Genomic DNA, 21260 nt, shown 5'->3' with positions numbered 1-21260 from the left:
GCTGTAGCCTGTTTCAGCAAACAGCTTGGGGATGAACTTGTGTATGAGTTTTTGACCTAATAAAGGTGGATATGTTTCACAATATTTAGAAAAATATAGGCTTTCTCTTCCAGGACTGTGTTTACATTGTTTAGTAACTAAAACAGTGCAAAGTAGTGACAAAGGAAACCAAAAAAAGGAAAGCAGACATACTTGAAACATTGCTCTAATTGATCTGATTGGAATTTATGGTTTTCTGGATAATGAGTGAAGAAAAGGAAGAAAGTTGGATATAGCATAGTTCACCTCTGGTTTTAAAATTCCAGGTATTATATTAGGAGAGGACAGATTACCATATAGAAATAAATCCTGTCATTTCTGAATTCATTTTCTCCCAACAGCTACCATTTTGTCCTGTGGATGGATTATTTATCTCACATATTATAATTCTCGGAATGTTGGTCTTATTTTAACACTGGTTCTTAACAGATTATACAAGCATGGCTATATCCATATTGGTAAGAGTTACACTGTATTGTTTCTTCAACATAATCTTGACATGTTGTCTTAGTCCATATTCTGATGCTATAACTGAATACCTGAGACTAGGTAATTTATAAAGAAAAGGAACTTATTTCTTATAGTTCTGGAAGCTAGGAAGTCCAAGGTTGAGGGGGCACATCTGGTGATTGCCTTCTTGCTGGTGAGGATTGTCTACAGAGTCCTGAGTTGGCACAGGGCATTGTGTGGTGAGGGGGCTAAGCATGCTTGCTCAGATCTCTTTCTCCTTTTATAAAGCCATTAATGCCCACCTTCATGACCTCATTTAATTCTAATTACTTCCAAAGGTCTCACCTCTTAAATACCATAGTCAGATTTCCCATCCACTTATAAGTAAGTTATAATATTACTTATAACTGGGAGGTTTGCAGGAAGATAGGAGAGTGTATTAGTTAGCTCTGTGCTTTGGAAAACCCTAAACCAGTGGGAAAAAGCAGGGGAGAGGTGAGAGATTAGAACCATTCTAATCTGCTTTATAGTTGAATACCTCTTAGTGGACATAATAAAATTTCTCTCAGACATAAGTAGTCTTCTATTAATTTGAGGCAATGGCTAGTTTTTGTAGTCACCAAAATTAATGGAGGAAAGTGGTGAATTAGTCACTATGCATAAATGAAGGAATTATCCATATGAAGTGGCTACTTAAACTAATGTCCTCATATAGTTATTTAGAAGCTCAGTCCATACGAGCTTTTTTTTGTTGTTGTTGTTATTTTGGGGAAAGAATGATGGAAAATTAGGCAATAAGGATATCAGGAAGAGATAATTTAATTATTGAATAAATTGAATGCTAAGATTATTTTAAGCTTTAAGGGCTCTACTATATATTAAAACAATTGTTTTGTTTTGTTTTCCTATAATAGGTTCCTTCTCTTTCTCTGTTCTTTCTGGAAAAGTCATGGTTCGTGAAATCTATTATATTACAGAAGACATGTCTATCAGGTGACAAAATAAATAAATAAAAAAGGACTTCTCTTAAACACACTTTTGAAATATTGTAAAAATGTTCTGGTTATGACATTTTATGTAATATGACTTGCTTCTTCAAATAAAGCCATAAATAAAAAGGATTGTTTTTTTTTTTTCCAGCAAAGCATACTTGGTGATTTGATGTTTTAAAATGTTTTTGTAAGTGGATTAATTTAGCTAAGGATTAGATTGGTAAAAAGTTTATCAAATAGCAATTTATGGAAATGAATAATCTCATTTCATTTCTGGTTGGGAAATTGAACCATTAAATTACCTGACCATTTCTGTCATAGAGTTTATGGTGGTCATTTGTTATATACAACAAGGTTCAGGTTTGTTGATAGCCCTCATCCATTAGAGGATGAGGATCCATTAGAGGACTTATTAGACATAGTAAGTTTATGGAATTGTTTACCATCTGTTAGCAACTCTAATTTTACTCTAAGAAGGAAAAACAAATCTTAATATAACAAGAAATGATGTTTCAAGTGTTTCTTCTTCTGTAAGCCATGAAAGAAAAGCTTACTCTACTTTTGTGCTTTTCTTAAAACTTGTGACTTAGATAGAATTTCAGTTTGAATTAATTGAGAGATGTTAAGGTTTGGCAATACTTATACCTCATTTAAAACCTCATTAAGTAGGAGACAACTTCTATACTAGTCTAAAATTATTTCCAAATCAAAAGTAAAAAATTAGACTATAAATCCCTCTTTCTGGGATATGAGGTGATAGAGCATTTACAGAAATGAAGGAATATGTTTTTCTTTTTTTTTGAGACAGAATCTTACTCTGTTACTCAGGGTCTTGAACTGGCCTCAAGTGTCCTCTTGCCTTGGTCTTCCAGAGTACTGGGATTACAGGCATGATCCACTCTGTCTGACCAGAATATCTTAAAATTTTCGTTTAGTATGCTAACATTCCCTTTTCAAGATTTGGTTTATTGTTTATATAATTTTTATGTTTTAAAAAATATAATTTACAAAGGAAAAAATTTCTCTGTTAGGACTTCATTTTCCTGTTAAATGTCTTTTAGCTTTACATTTTACCTAATTAGACAAATCTAATCTTTCAAGTAAATATGTTGTACATGATAACTATATACAATCTTTGTCAATTAAAAAATAAACTAAAAAATCTAATTTAAAGCTAAGCAAAGTATCTTTCCCAAGATTGTGAAACATACTTTTTAATTCTTTGTTCTCAAAAAATGTGCGTTTGTGTATACTAGTATCCTTTTCACAGTTTTCTGTATTTCCTTATTATCAATTGCCTGCCTTTTATAATAACTAAGAGATGAGTTAAGTAAATTATTACTTAAGTTCTCATTTTGTAATCTACCTTGTTAGAATTCAAGATGGATTTATAATTTTTCGGTGGTGGAAAATGTATAACCCAAAGCAGAAGCAACATGGTGAGTTTTCATTTTTTCATGTGTTTAAAATGTTCATATAATCAGAATTTTCATTTATGGATGTTTAAATGTTTCACATTTTACTTTTTAAAAGTTCCAGAGTTTATAAAATTGTGATTTTTATCATTGCTTGGTTGAAAATCAATTTTTTTATGGACTCAACTGTTATTTAGTGTTGTTTCTTTTTGCTATCATTCCGTTGTCCCCCATAACTTTTCCCTTTCTTATGCAATACATGATATACTCTTCCTTGAGGAGACTGGCATGAATGGGTTAGTATTTGGTGTTTATAGAATTAAGGAAATCAGAATGATTAGAAATTAAAATAACAGGCAAATTTCATGTCTTAGAAAAAGTATTCCAACAGCTAGAATTATTCATTAGATAAGTTTGAGCAGAGGCTAAGTTTTATCATATAATAGAATATTCAGAGGGAGTTTGAAATAGACCTTTTGCAGTTTCTCATCCGTGATTTAGAATGGCAGCATGTTATGAATCGTCTCCAGTTTGTGATTTTTGAATATTAGTTGTTAAACCAGCATCTTTTCTTAACACCGCTATAAGCATTACCAAGGGAAAAAATTGTTCTTAGGTATTCAGTATGTTAGTGCATTGAGAATCTTTTAAGTTTTGCCTTTTCATAAATATGAATAAATTATAAATTTTAGTAACACTATTATCTACACTATTATCTACACTACTCACACTATTATCTAATGTTAAATTTGTGGGGGAAATATTCTTTTATATTTTTTATATTTTATTTGGCTGTAAGCCTTAAAGCTGGCATTTAAATAATGACACCTTACTTGCTTATACTGCAGACATGGCTAAAAGTCATACCTAAGAGCCAAGTCCTTTTCTGTTCCTAACATTTTACATATTCACTCAACTTTGAGAAGGCCCAATATTTCTACCTTTAATTTCATTTGTAAGGTCTATCTAGTTTGTTCCTTAGAGAAATTTACTTTAGGAGCATATTTTCCCCTACATGTGATATTTCTATTAATCTTGCAATCTATTTGTTAAATGATTTGCTCTATTTTTTCTTACATGTTTAGTTAACATAAGCTATATTGTTAACAAGATTGCAGTGGAGCTGAAACAAAAATCTTCTTTTTTTATAGAGCTGGTTTATGATTTAAAAGAAAAATATCCCTTTTTGTACATTTATGTTAGAAATTTTATTCTAAATTATTTTTAGTGTTTGGGATGTTCATGTGAACAGATGAAGCTGTAGTGGGGGTAGTGAGGTTGGGAAGTAGAGGAGGCCCATTTGACCTAATACCCCCTACGCCATGCTATTTACCCCAGAATTCCAAGGGACAAAATTTGGAAACAATTGATCTTCTCAAAACCTCTCATCAATTTGGAAATAACTAATGCTTTCAAAACCCCTCATTTTGCAGATGATGAAACAAAAATTCCCGTGACTGTAATTTGTAGAGCCAGAACAAAAACCTAGATCTGCTAACTTCCCATCTAGTGCTCTGTATGTTATAAAACAGACTTGTCAAATGTGGCCCAAATGGGTCCTTGGAAATTCTTACCATAAATACTGATTGCAGCTTATGGGAGGAATGAAGACATTTGCAATATTCAGAGGCAACTGAAAGTTTTAAAGCTAAGCTTAATGGGATTGCCCCTTTGGAATTTTCTTAGAAATGTGGACTTGCAGACTAGAATCTTAAATTGTTTGTAACTTTTTTTTTTGAGAGAAGTATTTACTTCATTTTGTCATGAAATATTATTACATCTGCTTAAAGTGAACTGCACATCACTAGAATACATACATACATGAAGTCTAGAGTAATTGACCTAAGTGTTTTATGAAAGTAGTTTTTGATAAGAATTTTTATTTAACAGATATTTCTTTGGCATTCACTTTACTGATCATTGTGTTAAGCTGGGATTAAAACAAAAAGAGGGAAATGGGTGCTACTAAACCTATTTGGTGTAATAGATGCATTTAAACAACCACAGTTAAAGGATAGAAGGAGCAGTGAGGTAGGTTGAGGAAAAATACTAAAAACCATCCTCAAAATTTCTAACTTTCATATGGACCACTTGGTATGGTTCCAGCAGAGTCATGGTTTGATGATGTTTACGGTTTTGCCCATTTGTCAGGAGGCAGAATGGTACATGGAGGGCTGTTTCGAGTGCCCCCTTCCTTAAGCAGCATGCATTGATGATAGTGAGTAAGATTATGTCAGACAGATATGGAGTGGAGAGGAGGGTAGTTCCAAAGTACTCTTCTTGCCTCTTTTCTAAAAGTTCAGGAGAAAAATATCACCAGTACATACTTATTTTCATAATGAGGGGGGAGCATGTGCCTGCCTTCTAATGTCATAGTGCTTATTTTTTAAACTGGATTTTAAAAATTGGATAGTATAATAATAAGGAGTGAGCCACTTTTTATGGACACCCTAAGTTTTATAGTTCTTAATCTAAGCAATTTATATTTCCTCCTTTTGGAAAAAATCTGCATGCTACAAGCCACGATATGCACAGGCTACACAGTTGGCTCGGCTCTCTTACAGCCTTTGAGGTGAATTATAAGAGTCTAGCCATTATCATGCTCCTGAATTATTTTGAAATTTTTTTTGTACATTTTGGCTACAGTATTGGTAGTAGAATATACTATAATATGGATCATCTCTGCTTCTGTATTTATTTATTTATTTATTTATTACTAGACCTCAACCACAATCATCTTTTTTCCCTTCCATGTCTCTTTGCCTGTAGGATATACTGTATGTAGTCATGCACTTTGTATTAATATATTAGAAATCTACAGATCTATTTTGTACTTTTTATACTGTTAGATGCCTATAATCAAAACTTTTACTAGGGTATTGAATAAATTTAGTCTTATTGGAAAATAAAAAAGAAAGAAAATGCATGCATGATTTCATTTGATAACAGAAGGAAAGCGTTTGCTATGGTACCTTTCTTCTAACACTCTTTGGTTGACATGTGATGCACTGATTTAGATTACTTCCTCAATAGAAACAAGTGCCTTACCCATCACTTCATAGATGGAGTCATTAATTACTGTTGATATTTATATGTAATATAATTATGTCTTTTATTTTAGAAGATCGTTTGAAGTCTACAGTTCATAAAAACTTTGTAGTATTATATAGTTTTAACCAAAAATTAGTGTTTATGAGAAATTTTAGTTTATATGATGCAGAACTTTAATGCTAATGTGATATTTAAATGCATCATACTTTAAACACTTTAATATGTATATTTCAGTATAAAATTATAGTTATATTAAAGTTTTACTTTTACTCTTTAAATGTTACTTTACTGTTCTTAGCATGAAAATCTTTAAATTTTGTCACTATATAACTAGAATCTAGAAATTCAGATTGTTTTTAGAGTGCTAACTTGAAATATAACAGTGACTTCAGCTTTTTCTTTCTTTTGCCAGTGTTTTGTATTTATTTTAATATACTTCTCTATATCATAGAATTCTCTTTTAAAATACATCATTTGAATTATTTAACTGTGGAAAAAGTTTTGACTAAAGTTCTTAAAAAGTTGACTAAAAACTTTTTTTGTAATTGGTGTCTTTAGATCCAAAGGCAGAAACCAGGTTATACATCACAGTCAATGACTTTGAATTTCATGTATATAATCGTTCGGATCTTTATGGACGCCTTCAAGAATTGTTTGGTTTGGAGCCAACAATAATTCCACCCAAGAAAGAGGATGATAAAACACGGGAAAATGGAAGAACAAGAACCCAGTCCAAAATTGAAAGGTTCCATGGCATACTTGAATTTTATTAATCTCTAGCATTTAAACATTTGCCTTTCTTAGAATATCATTGGGACTATTCAGCTAAATGCACACTAATAATTCTTTATAAATTAACTAAAACCTTTTAACTATAAAATAATTATATTCTTTATAAAAATTCTGTATAAAATATATTCTGTATAAAATATATAGTTTTTAAAAATTCAAATAATATAGAATATGTATTCTAAAAAAAGTCCCACTCCCCCAGTCATCAGTCCTACTTCCTTCCATATTAATATAATAACTATTGTCAGCAGTTTTGTTTTTATCCTGTTGAATGCATGTATACATATATACACATATTTAAGGTGCATATACAAATGTAAGATTTTATTTTGTATGTTTCTAAACAATGTGTATGGTCTCATGTTTGCTTTTTATGCAGCAATATGTCTTTAAGATCTTTAAATATCTGTATATATAGGTCTTTCTCATTTTTAAAAATATTCTGTAACAGGGTCAGCAAACTTGGACCTATGGGATAAATCTATTAATAGTCTACTGCCTGTTTTGTAAATAAAGTTTTATTGCGATATAGCCACACCCATTTCTTTATATTAATATATTGTTTATGGTTGCTTTTGGCTATAGTGGCAAAGTTGAATAGTTGAAACAGAAGCCATATGGACAATAAAGCCTAAAAAATGTGCTGTCTAGTCCTTTATAGAAAATGTTTGCTGACTACTGGTATAGAATAAATGAGAAAGAGCTGAAGACAGTTTGTTGAGATACAATGCTGGTGGCCAAAGTGTGACCCAAGGGAGTTGAGAAAGGACTGTGAGGGAAAGTATAAGAGATGCTATGAAGAAGATGGGCTTATTGATAGAGATTATCTGTAGTGGTTGGGTGGAGAAAGGATAAACAAAAGAAATTATAGTAGGGCTAGAGGGAAACTCTTCTGAAGGTAAAGATAAGTTGAGTTTTAGAGTTTGCAGTGAACTTGGAGTAACTAAAAGATATCCAAATGAAACTGTTTTGCTCTCAGTTAAAGATGTGAAGCTCTCAGGAAAAGAGAGGAAAAGAGGTCAAAATTTTAGATACTGACTTGGAAGTTATCTTTTTTGAACTTTTAATAACACTGGAACCATGCATTTTACTCTTAGAACTTAATAAGTAGTGTAAGCATTCTGACATGTTTTGTAGTGTTGATAACGATATTTTTATTTATTTATTTATTTTATTTATTTATTTTTTTTAACATACCAAACATCTGTTTCAGATAACGATATTTTTAATGGTTAGGTAACATTCATCAAGTGATTCACCAAAGTTTAAATAACTATTCTGACCTTGATGACTGTATTTTATGCTTAAAAATGATGTAGCATGGGTCAGTGGGTAAAAACTTACAGTGTAGGATGAACAGGTCTAAAGATCCAATGTACAGCATGAATACTATAGTTAATAATACAGTAGTCCCCCATTATTTGCAGGAGATATGTTCCAGGACCCCCAGTGGATGCCTGAAACAGTAGATTTTAGGTGCTCTTACCACCAAAAAGGAAAAAAAATGAACAGTAGAAGGCGATGGATATCTTAATTTGCTTTACTATAGTAATCATTTCACTATGTAAATGTATATCAAAACATCATATCCTACACCTTAAATATAATCAATAAAAGTAACTTGATTATAAAAAACTTTACAAGAGACAAAAAGGAAAGAAAGTTTTGTTTCCCCCCAAAATAATGATGCACTGTGGCACATCTCTGGCATATATGGTTGACAGTGTGACAGTGCAAGAGAGAATGGGCAGACAGAGAAATAAAATAATAACTATCAAAAAACCAAAGAAAAAGTTTCAAGAAGGCAGTGATAAAGTAATGTCCTTTATTATAGAATGCAGAGAAGACCAAATCTTAAGGCAATTAGATTTGACTATTAGGAGATCCTTGGAGAATACTTTTGTAGAGTGGTAGGGAAGAATGCTTAAATAAAATGACTTAGGAATAAGTCAGTGCTGAGGAAATCGTAGGTCATAGTTTTAATTCCTTTTCCCACTTTGCTTAGCCCCATCATTTATAGAAAAATGAAATTGAAATGTTTACTCTAGGAGTTAGTAAACCAAGGAAGTGGTTTGTTCTTCATGTGTGTGCTTGTTAACGTGAAGGGTAGGGCTGTTCATATTGATTGATGGAGGAAGGATTTTGAGGCAAAGGAAGCAAGCAGAGGTTGAAGAGGATACCTGTTTTTAAGAGAGAAGAGAATGCTGGCATAGAAATACATCGAAGTAATGAACTAACAAGTGTTAGATGTAGATAAAGGAGAACCCTTACATACTGTTGGTGGCAATGTTAATTAGTACAGCCATTATGAAAAACAGTATGGAGTTTCTTCAAAAAATTAAAAATAGAACTACCATATGACCTAGAAATCCTAGGAAATGAAATCATTATGTCAAAGAGATATCTGCACTCCATATTCATTACAGCACTATTCACAGTAGCCAAGATATGGAATCAACCTAAGTGCCCATCAACAGATGAATGGATAAAGAAAATGTATATATACATAACAAAATACTATTTAGCCTTTAAAAAGAAGAAAATTTTGTCATTTACAATAACATGAATGAAGTAAAATAAGCCAGACACAGAAAGAGAATACCACATGTTCTCACTTTTATGTGGAATGTACAAAAAGTTGAACTCATAGAATTAGAGTAAAATGGTGGTTACGAAGGACTAGAGATGGCGGGAGGTGGTTAGGGAGATGTTGGTCAAAATATATCAAATTATTTAGTTAGAATTATTTCAGTTGGACAGGAGGAATGAGAGATCCATTGTACAACATGGCGACTCTAGTTAATAACAGTATCTTTCTTGAAAATTGCTAATAAAGTATATTTTTAAGTATGTTCACCTCACAAAAATAAGTATATGAGTTAATGTATATGTTAATTAGCTCAATTTAGCCATTTCATAAAAAAATAAGGAGGAAAAAACCAAATTTCTAACTGTAGTAGTGATCATACTGAGTCAGGAAACTTTGGAGAAAGAAGGGTAAGTAGAAAAGTAGTGAGGTACACCTTAGTGGAGATGGCCTCAGAAGTGTGATTTAGGAGGCATCTGGTTATTGAAGAAATATGCCTTGCTTTTCATCTGAAATATTTAGTAAATTGCTATGATATTTTCATTTTTTAAAATTTGTGTACTTTGTGTATGGCCAATTTTCTTACTTTTGGCCTAACATTTCCATTTTTTTGAGAGGAAATTAGTTTGGCTCAAGGTGGTAGGGGGTGGGAAGGAAGGATATCAACTGGCTTGTTTTCAGAAGTGCATAAAACAATAGAAAACATCAAAGTGAGCTGTACCTTGATCATTTGTGTTTTAATAATAACTTTGGCTGTCTTGTAAAATGTCGTGTGGTAATGTAATAGGTGTGATGGTAGACGTAATGACAGCGTATCATACTTTTATGGTTTTCTCATTTAAACTTGAAATTCTAAAAACATAGTTTTGTTATAGCTTGTCCATCAAAAAGTTGATATCGTAGAGTGCATTCCAAAAGACATATTTAGAAATATTAGTATTCGCTCAGATGATCATTGTTTTGTTTACTGGAGTAGCCACTAGATGTATTTGGAAAGGTACAGCTGGTATTAATAATGTTTATTATAAGGAAGTAAATTGTGCCTTCTGGTATTGAAGTTAAATTTTTTATTCATGTCAGTTTTATTTTTTCTTGTCAGAGTTAAAGTAAAAACAGAATCTCAAGACCCCACGTCTTCTTGGAGATCACTTATTCCAGTCATAAAGGTCAATGTGAGCACAGTAAGTAAATTCTACTACAATTACTGTTTGGTGGATTACTAATATGGAACTTTTTAATTTTTGTAAATATAATTTTCATGTAAGAAAAGAAAGAAATTTTGTGCAGTTTTTTAGTTTCTATTTCTGTAAAGTGTGAAAGAATTATTTTAAAATCGATACTATTTTAAGGCAAATTTATTAGACCATAAAGACTTTTTATTCATAAGTGTTTAAATTTCTGTAAATACTTTAAATTTCCTTAAATACTAGTCTAAATTGACTGGCAGAATAATTTAAATAACATGTAGTGCTAAAGTGGAGTCATTTAGTTGTTGCTTGAAAAGGTTTGTTATTGGGTCAGCTAAGGAAAAAAATATGGCCAGAATAACACAGTATAATATCTCTTTCATCTGTTTTTTTTTTTTTTTAGGGACGTTTGGCTTTTGGGAATCATTACCAACCTCAAACTCTGTGCATCAACTTTGATGATGCTTTCTTAACTTACACTACCAAACCACCTTCAAGTCATCTTGACCAATTCATGCATATTGTGAAAGGAAAGCTTGAAAATGTTCGAGTCATGCTTGTTCCTAGTCCAAGATATGTTGGTCTTCAAAATGATGAGTAAGAAAGTCTTATAAAAATAATAAATAACTTCTTTAGAGGTAATATAGATATCAACTAGAATCTTTATCATCCTTTCAATTTCTTTGCTACAAGTTGTGTAATAATTAGGTATATGTCTCTATTAAAGCAATTAATGGCATAGTAGTGCTTTATAGTATAAATGGACATGCTGTCTAGTGATAAACCAAGTATTTTTCTGTATGATTGTAACTATAATATTTCTATCTTCTTCTCCTTTTACTTTGGAAATTTATTTTGGGCAATTAGGCCCTGATATTTATATGTTAAGAGATACACATCACAGGTGGGTTTTTGTTTCTGGAAGGCATGAATAAATAGTAAATTGAACAGATTCGCTATAGTAGAGTACCATTTTGAGTCAATGAAAGTTGAAAACTGAGTAAAAATTACTCTTGGAAAATTGGTAAAGTTAGGATGGTACACTTTGGAAACCCGCTTGACATTTCAAGTCACAAACTGTCAGTTTTCTGTTTAGGTTTCCAGATTTTTTTTCCTTCAGTGAAGTAGCTGCTTGTATTTAGAAAACATGTTGTAGAAATGATGCACATTAGACTCACCTTCGTGTGTTGGGATGGTCACACAGGAGTAGACTGGGACCCTGAGGGACCAGCAGATGCGTAACTCCTATCCAACACCAGGACACACATTCATGAGTGAGATGATTGCCCTTGTGATCTTTATGTTTTTTCTCAATCTTTTTTTTCTCTTTGTGAAGGACACTAAGGTTGAATTTATGTAATTTAAGTTTTCATATGGGGAGTTTTCAGTATAATATCTCAACCTTTATATTGCTTAGGCAATATAAAGTCTTATGAGTTATGAGAAGCAAGATTATTCCTTTTTAGTTCTAATTCTTGGTTGGCTTGCTATTAGTTATTCCACAGCTTGGCTAGAATGATAGAGTTTTTCCTTCTTGATTACCATAGTGGCTGTGGGTCTACCAGGCCTCACTCTTTAAGATCATGGACTTCATTAAGCATCTTCTGGAATGTGGACTGTGCACATAATTCTGTATATATGGGTAAAGGGATAATACTGAATATGGAATTTTTTGAAAATTACTAGAGAGTAAGATGAAAAAGTGTCTTGCTGCTAATTTGTGTAAAAAGATATAAAATTGTTATTTTCCATTCTTCAAAAGTATGGAGATTAAATGATGAGATTAAACATTAGTCTTTGTGATTTAAAATATGATTTTAAAAATTGCTGAGTTTGTGTTCGCTATATTATTATCTAATGATTGAGAAGTTAATTTTGATGTGTAAGAAGATATCGTGGTGTATGACAAAGAAAAATTGTTAAAGTAAGTAAAGATTAGTAGCTTATGGGAAATTAATTGATGTTAGAAAACCCATTCCAGAGTTAGAGTTCAAGGTATTTGCTCTAAATTTATTTCAAGTTGATTAAATATTCTTTGAAATAGGTAAAATAAAGTTGTTAAAGATAAAAATGAAATATTTTTTCTTATTTAATGTTTCTGAATGATTATACTTTATTATACAGATAGATAAAATTATATTTATTATTTACTTTTACGTGTTATTTATATAAAATGGCTGAATTTTAATTTTGTCATAAATGCAGAATATGATTATTCTATGCCAATGATCATTGTTCTGTTGTATTTAAACATTGTTTTAAATTGATTTCTTGGTGGACACCGTTTTCAGCCTCCACCTATCTATACGCAGATGCTCAAAATATACAGAAATTAAAAGAAAAAAAAATTGATTTCTGTTGCTTTAGCACTGAAAATGAAAAATATAAAACTAAAATTATTTTTCTTCCTGAACTAATTTAATGATCAATTTTTAGTACAATTTTATTAGTTAGTGTAATATACTATAGAATATCACTATGGAACAATTTGTTAGGATGATTGTTTATGTGAAAGATGTTTTTTCCCTTTTCAAGATGCTACTTGTGATGTGCTTTTTTAGTTTTTTTCCTTTTTGTTTTCACCTGTTCTATTAACTAGGATACAGAACATTTTATATTCTGGAGAGGTGTTTAGTTTGCTTTCCTCCCATCTTCTTACAGACCACCAAGATTAATGGGAGAAGGTTTTGTGGTGATGCAGTCAAATGATGTTGACATCTACTACTACATGGATGAGCCAGGTATTGTGTTTTTGAATGTATGTTTCACAGCTGCAATTCTGTTCCTTTTATGAAATGCTGATATCTAATAATAGGATATGAATAAGCATCAGCAAATGTTAAATGTGGATATGAGAGTGAAAAATAAATTTCTCAAAACTTGAATATTACTTTAGTATGTTAGACTAAAAGAGAATAATATAGTAATCTTTCCCTCAAATTTCATTTTCACAGATATACCTAAAAAGTTCAGAATGCAAATGACCATGAGTGAAAACCTTTAGAGAACGTGGTTTTAGTTAAGGTAGTTCATCTTAGCTTAGGAATAAAAAGATGACAGTATGTTCTATTTGAGGCTTAAAGATTAAAATCCAGCTTGTTACAATGCTTGAAAGGTGGCTTCCATTTTATGAAAGTATCTAAACATAGACTTTTTAGCTCTTTTTTCATACTTCTGATGTTGTTATACCTTTCAGGGAGTTTGCAAGGTCAAAGTATTTTGAAAGTAAAACTAAGATGTTATTTTCGTTTTCACCATGTTGATGTTTGCATGCATGGTAGAAAAGCAGTGGTGGGTAAAACTGCTGGTGCTTTAACACTAATCAAGGCAGCGGCTCCTAACTATACTAGTAGTCATTATAAATCTTTTCACTGCCACACATTCACAGTGAAACAAAAAATGTCAGTATAACAAAAATTTCCTTGATTAACTGTAAAACTTATTAATTTTATAAAATATTGACCCTTGTATGAAGTGTTTTGAATATTTTGTGTGACAAAATGGGAAGTATGCATAAAGTTATTTCTGCTCTGTATCAAGGTATTCTGGTGTCTTGACAAAAAGCACTTGTGTTATTGAGTTGTAAGCTGAATTATTTGCTTTTTCATGAAGCACCAGTTACTTCAAAGAGTAGAGACAAACTATAGTTATGAGCTTTCATGTGAAAATTAGAATTTTGGAAAATTTGGGTCTGTCACCGTGAGCTTTATAGCATCACAATAATTAACAGCTTTTCTGATGAGACTACTAGTGATATGATAAATGTGATTTTTAAAATGTTTAATAGTAAAATTGGTCAACATTTGGAAAAAAATCTGCATTATTCATTTGAACTGATGGTTCAAATGACCAATGCATGATCTTACAAAGCCATGCATGCATAAAGATTTATTCAAAATAATAAGAGAGATGGGTAGATTTTAGCATAATATATATGAACAGTTCAGCGATATGGTCATTGGAACTGACATTTAAGAAACTGCCACTTGTTGAATTTTGGTATAGTATCAAAGAATAATATCCAAAATTATCTGAAAAAGCTACTAAAGTACTCTTCCCTTTTCTATCTATATGTCTATATGAGGCCAGACTGTCATTAATCCTTCAATAATGGATTGAATGCTAAAGCAGCTATCGGAATCCACTTGTTTTCTATTAAGCTAGCTAGATATTAAAGAGATTTGCCAAAATAAAGCAATACCAACATTTCTCACTAAATTATTTTGTTTTAGAAAATATAGTTATTCACTAAAAATGAAATTAAATTTTGTTTAATTTTTATCAAAATGTAGTCATTTTTAATTTTTGTATTTTTCATTTTATATTTTCATTACATTTTATTAAATATTTCATTATGTCAACATGTAGTGAGTTTATTTTAAAAATAAAAATAATTTTAAAAATTGCTGAATTTTAATTTCAAACACAGTAAGGTTTGAAAGATATAATAAAAAAAAAAACACCTGTTGGAGTTCTCAGTAATTTTGAAGAGTATAGAACTGCTGATCTAAGGAAATTTTTTAATGGTTGACTAACTACCTTTATATTGTGTGTTCTGGAATATAGGACTTGTTCCAGAAGAAACAGAAGAAAATATTGAAGGAGAAATGAGCAGCGAGGATTGCAAATTACAAGACTTGCCTCCATGTTGGGGACTGGATATAGTTTGTGGTAAAGGAACAGATTTTAATTATGGACCATGGGCCGATAGGCAGAGGTAATTGACTAAATTATATTTCTAATAAGTCTTTCAAATGCATCGATGTAGTACTATAACTTTTATTAAAAATTAGCTTAATATGTTTCACAAATTATTCTATTATGGCAGAGTAAGATATCACTAAATACTTGGATCCAAATAATAACTTACTTGTGGAGAAACTACAAACAAATTTGTTCCAAAGGAGAAGCTAATTCATTAAAAAGATAGTGAATGAGCAGCATATTTATTGGTTCTTTTTTTTTTTTTTTTTTTTGCATTTAATCAACAGTGATTTCTAATCCCTACTATATGTCAGGGATTGTTGGGGCTCTGGGAATTCAGAAATAAAAGACATATATAGTTCAGTTTTAGTGGGAGAGAATAAAACAAGAGTGCTGTTAAGTGCTATACTAGAGGCAAGTAGGGGTTCTGTGTTGCCCACTGCACAGAAAGCCAATTACTGAGACAGCAAGGATTGTTAAGGAGGAAAGGATTTATTTCTGTGGATGCGTCGAAGGGAAGGGGACTTTATGAATTGCCTCAAATCCGCCTCCCTGATCAACAGGGTTGGGTTTTTTTTTTTTGTAGGCGAAATGAATCATGCATGAGGGGTGTGAGCATTGTTGGGTGTTTGAAGTGGAATGCAGGGCTTGCAAGTGTAGTGAGAAGTCATGCTAATACATATGTCCCATGATCAAAAAATGGATAAGTTCCTCTGAGGGCAGAGATTTTAGTATTATAATGAACTAGGGGTTAATATTGGTTGTTCTTTCACCTTTGTGCGCAAGCTCAGTGTGTCTTTGGGCATGGTCTGTGGTGGAGATCAAGTATTTTCTCCAGACAAACAGGTGGTGTGAGACCTTGTAAGAGGTTCTGCTGTTCCTGGGAAACAAATTCAAGAGAGAATGCATCAGTAGAACAGAAAGTTTTAAAGTTCTTGTCAATAACTTTTAGTAAATAGTTCTCTATTTTCTCCCTAAATTTGAGACTGTAGCTGCTAAGTCACCAGTGCTGCGGTAAATCTTGTTGACAAGACCACTTAGAGCTGCCAGCTCCAGCCATAATGTGAACACTGAAAACTCATTTGAAATGTGAAGAAACTAAAAGCATTGAGAAAATATTTTCTTGCTTATGGAACCAGTTACAGCCCCTAACTATTGTGACACTGCTGTTTATCATTTTGTTTGCACTGAGTAGTATTTGCTTTATGAATCTGGGTGCTCCTGTGTTAGGTGCATAAATATTTAGAATTGTTAAGTATTCTTGTTGAATTGTTCCCTTCACCATTATATAGTGACCATCTTTGTCTGTCTTTACTTTTGTTAATTTGAATCCTATATTATCTGATGTGAAAATGGCAACACCAGCTTCCTTTTGGTTTCCATTTGCTTGGTATATTGTTTTTCATACTTTCACCTTGAGTCTAAATGATTCCTTATGGGTTATATGTGTTTCCTGAAGACAACAGATACTTGGCTTGTAATTTTTCGTCTTTTCATCTAGCCTATGTCTCTTCAGTAGGCAGCTCAAGCCATTCACATTTATTGAAAGAATTGATATGTGGGATGCATTTCTGTTCATCCTGTCAGGTAGACCCTTGTTGCTTTGTTTTATGTCTTGAGCCATTGTGGCATCTGGGCACTGAACTTTAGCTTTTGCATGATTTTACACTCGTGGGTGTCTATTGTGTTGATCAGAGTGTAATGTAGGTCTGAGCACTTCATGCAGGGCAGATCTGGTCTTCACAAATTTCCTCAGTGATTGCTTGTCTGAGAAACTATTTCTGTCTCATATGAGAAACTTAGTTTTGTGGCCTACAAAATTATAGGCTGGCCTTTGTTCTGTTTTAGAAGACTGAGGATGGGACCCCAGTCCCTTCTGGCTTGTAAGGTTTCAGTTGAGAAATCTGCAATTAGTCTGGTTGATTTTCCTTTGTAAGTTACCTGCTATTTTCACCTTACTGCTTGTAGGAGTGCCTCTTTTGGCTAGCCTAATGACTACTTGTGATGGTGATTGTCTCCTTGCCATGAATCTCCCAGGAATCCTATGTGCTTCTTGTACTTGGATATCTGGATTTCTAGCAAGGTCAAGGAAATTTTCCTTAATTATTCCTTAAGGTAAATTATCCAACCCTTGTGTATTTTCTTCACCCTTAGGAATGCCTGTGATTCCTGTATTTGGCCTTTTACATGATCCATGTGTCTTGTAGGCTTTGTTTGTTCCTCTTATTTCTCTGTTCTTTCTCTTTGACTGATTTCTTTAGCTCATAGGCTGTTATCTTCAAGCTCTGAGTTTCTCTATTCTGCATGATGTAGCCTATTCTTATTTCTACTGTGTTTGTAATTCCTTGAATGAATTTTTCAGAATTTCTATTTGATTTTTCTTTAATTCTTCGATTTCATTAGAGAACTTTCATTCATTTCCTGCATTCTTTTTGTGGCTTCTTTGTGTTGGGTTTTTCTATTTCTCTTGTATTTACTGAGCTTTCTTACAATCCATATTCGAAATTCTTCATCTGTCATTTTAACCATTTCGTTTAGGTTGGTATCCATTGGTAAGGAGTTATCAATTTCTTTTTGGGGCGTCCTATCACTCTGATTTTTTGTGTTTCCAGAGTTCTTTCACTGATTCCTTTTCATCTGGCCTCTTAAGAGCTGAGGGTGCTAGGGCTGGTTTCTGGCCCTGTCTCCAAGTCCCCAACACTTGATCCCTGACTGTGCTGGGTAGAGGAGTGCTGGTCCTGAGTTGCCTTTGGGGTGTTTTAGCAGGTTTGATGAACCTCTCAGGTTACCTCTGACCTGTTGTCTTCACCTCTTCCCAGTGGAATGTAGTGAGTTTGGTCCCCCAGCTTAATCTTGGAGTTGGTAGCTTATACTTGTGGGTATGAATCCCCTGTTCCCTAATTGCTTGAGTTGGAAGGCACTATGTTTAGCTATGGGGTTGTTTCCCCATCATTGAATATAGTTTGCATGGAGGAGTCAGCTGCTGAGGTGATCTTTTGTGCCTGTGGTATGCTCTGGTTCCCCAAGTGGGGTGCATAAATGCCCCAAGCTTTAGGAGGACCCTGTAGCTCCCAGGGGGTTGCTTATCCCTACTCCCCCTGACACAAGGGAGGAGCAAGACAGATCCTGGCTAGAATGTGAAAGCCTGAGGAGCTTTGCTAAGCCTCAGTGGGTCTCAGATGTTGCTTATCCGGGAGCTAGGGGGAGCCACTGATATAGGGGTTAGAGTAATCTCTCCAAGTCAGGAGGGCTGTCCCTGGGGGAGGAGCTTATCTCTGTGATTGCAGAGGCCCCAGGCCAGGCTCTTTTGATCTCTGTCCACTTGCCCAATTTCTCTGTAGGGGTGAGGCGAGCTCTCTCCCTATTTGCTCCGTGGAACTCCACAGCCCTCTCCCCTCAGATTAGTCTCAGTGCTTGTGTTCCCTTGCTCCCCAAAACCAGCTCTCCAGCCACCTCATGGTCCATGTGTCTGACTCGCTGGCCTGTTCTCTGCTCTCAGTGGCAGTCACAGCCAGGCACATGCCCTGCCTCAGAGAAACAAGCCTCTCAGCACAGAGCACTCTCACAGTTGCCATGGGAGGAGGGGCCCCAGTCTGTCTTCCTGCACTGCTCTCATGTCTTAGAGGCACTGGTCCAGCCCCACTGTCCAAGCCTCCAGTGGGTGATCCCATGCTGCATGGAAACAGGCCTTTCAGCACTGAGCACTCACTAGTTGTTACTGGAGGGAGGAGCTATGGTCTCCTGTAGCACTCTTGTATCTGGGGGACACTGGTCTGGCCCACCTGACCAAGCCGCCAAGGGGAGATCCTTCAGGTCACCAGCATAGGGAGAAACAGTTCTCTCAGTGCTGAGCACTCTTGCAGTTGCTATTGCAGGGGGTGGGAGGTGGAGGGCCATGGCTATAAGCTGGCTCAATCCATAATTGCTTTCTGGGGTATCAGAAATGGGGGAGATGCAGAGGCAGAAACATTCAGGAATAAGAAAGCCAGCTCTCTAGTCCCTTGTGTCACTCTCTGGCTGGGTGAGAACTTCTGTGCCCTGCTGCTTGCCGAAGGCACCTACACTGGGGAGGGGAACACCCTTACCCTTTCACCTGGCTCCTGCCTTCTCTGGATTTGTTCTGCGCCGACACTGTCCTCTCCTTTCTTTCTTCCTTGTTCTCATCTTCACAGCCCTTCTCAGTGGGATCCTCAGACACATCTGTTGTCTCTCAGGGAGATCTACAACCCAGCTGCAACTGCTCTCATCTCTCCTCAGTCTAGCCTTTCACTCTCCAGCTGGGACAGTCCGAGAAGTGCTGTCTCTAGTCAGCTATCTTGCCTCTTCCTAGCCAATATTTTTGTGTTTTTAGCACTTATATAAAGTGTAATTCTTCTTAAACTATATTCAGTTTTTAATATATTTTTCAAAAGTATTAGGGTATATTTACACAAAAACCCAAACTAAAATTCTTAGTTGTATTTACTTTGAGAGCAGTCTTTGTGTTGTATAGAGATATGACATTGAAGTTAATGTGAAATAGAATTTGCTTTAACAACTCCTTTCCTTAGATTCTTCTACCAGAGAATAGCAATACATTTCTTTATTTGGACTTAAAAAAAGCCTACTCAGGTTAATTAAAAGGAAAGAAATTTATTTTTCCAATGTTTTTAGTTCACTAATATAAGTAATATTTATCTCCTCACATGTACAAATGGTCTGATGTAGTCATCTCCTTTTCTCCTTACCCATATTGAGTTTCTGCACAGATATGAACTGCAATCAGCTCTGAGCAGTAAGGTCAGTTTTCTTAGCAGCCATCTATTAATATAAGAAATATATGCAGAAATCTCAGCTGTTTTGTTATTGGATAGTTCACTCAGCATTGTAAGGTGTTACTGATCTCTGAGAGCATTTAAGATTTTTAGCTTACAGATTTTTAAAATCACAGCATTATTTTAGGTTATGATTTTGATGTTCTAACTTTTTACGATTGTCTGAATCTTTAAGACATTTTTCAGCTTTTCCTTCTTGATTTTTTTTTTTTTACGAGTTTTCATGGTAGAGTTGAAATAATAACTATTACAATGAAACTTAGTCTTTAGATGATAATTATAATACAGACATTCCTGACATTGTCTGGCATTTTATTGCTTTCACTTAAAGTGCTTTCATTTGTGTTGTTTCATTTGATCCTCATAACCCAGTGAGGTACTTTGGATAGGTGTAGTGATCTCATTATACTTGTGAGAAAAATGGAGATGCAGACAGGTTCAGTAATTTGGTCAAGGTACTGAAGCTATAGCATCAAGAGCTGGGATTCAAACCAGCCCTTCAAGTCCACTGCTCTTTACATTATATCCTGCTACCTACCACCCTTGTGGTCCATGATCATCTAATGACCATATTGGATTCTCTGTCTTTAATATTCTTAATTTTATATATTTGTATGTCTTAGTCAAAATATTTGCACAATTTTTCTTTCATAGAGTTTAATGATAGCAAGTTACAGTCTCTGATACTCAGTTTGCAGATGTTTTTCTGTTCATCTAATTTTTCCAGTCTTATTTATTCTAAGCATTTTCTGTCACTGTTGACTCCTTCCTCTGCCCTTGCTGCTTAAAAGCCACAAACTGGCACCTTCTCTGAATATACAAGTAACAAAATATAGTACTAATGTTGGCTCACATAGAAGACTGAATTGAAAATTTCTTGAGTTTGTTCATCTTTGTCAAATGATAAGGGGAAGCAAATAAGTTAAAGCCTTAGTCTCCAAATACCTATTTACTTCTTATAAATCTGTTGCTCTTTAACTTCTTATTGATACAATATTGATTAAAAATTGTGATTATGAAAATAGTAGAAATATTAATAATAGCCACTTCTTCCATTGGCAATATACTGCTAAATCTTTTCCATGTGTGCTGCCATATAATCTTCAGAACCACTCTATAAGACAAGTTATGTTATTCCTCTGTTCCAGAAGAGGAAGCAGGTCAAGTTTTCTCAGAAGGTCAAGTAACTTGCCCAGGGTGGAATGTGGATTCTAATTAAGCTATCCTCT

General features: G+C 33.8%; 1 protein-coding gene across 7 annotated transcripts in view; it reads left to right on the top strand.

The window, feature by feature from the left end:
• The window catches only part of BLTP1 (bridge-like lipid transfer protein family member 1), a 188814-nt gene that overhangs the window by 19502 nt on the left and 148052 nt on the right, over positions 1-21260 (top strand). For all 7 annotated transcript variants that reach the window (XM_012784187.2, XM_076010638.1, XM_012784188.2 and 4 more), the window contains exons 4-11: positions 381-497; positions 1404-1482; positions 2856-2920; positions 6506-6692; positions 10426-10507; positions 10917-11110; positions 13175-13254; positions 15080-15230. In XM_012784187.2, coding sequence (XP_012639641.2) covers positions 381-497; positions 1404-1482; positions 2856-2920; positions 6506-6692; positions 10426-10507; positions 10917-11110; positions 13175-13254; positions 15080-15230 — 955 coding nt within the window. The remainder of the gene's footprint in view (positions 1-380; positions 498-1403; positions 1483-2855; positions 2921-6505; positions 6693-10425; positions 10508-10916; positions 11111-13174; positions 13255-15079; positions 15231-21260) is intronic.

The sequence above is a fragment of the Microcebus murinus genome, chromosome 15 (genome assembly GCF_040939455.1).
Source record: "Microcebus murinus isolate Inina chromosome 15, M.murinus_Inina_mat1.0, whole genome shotgun sequence".
Taxonomy (NCBI): Eukaryota; Metazoa; Chordata; class Mammalia; order Primates; family Cheirogaleidae; genus Microcebus; species Microcebus murinus.
This window is presented reverse-complemented; position numbering and strand designations above follow the sequence as displayed.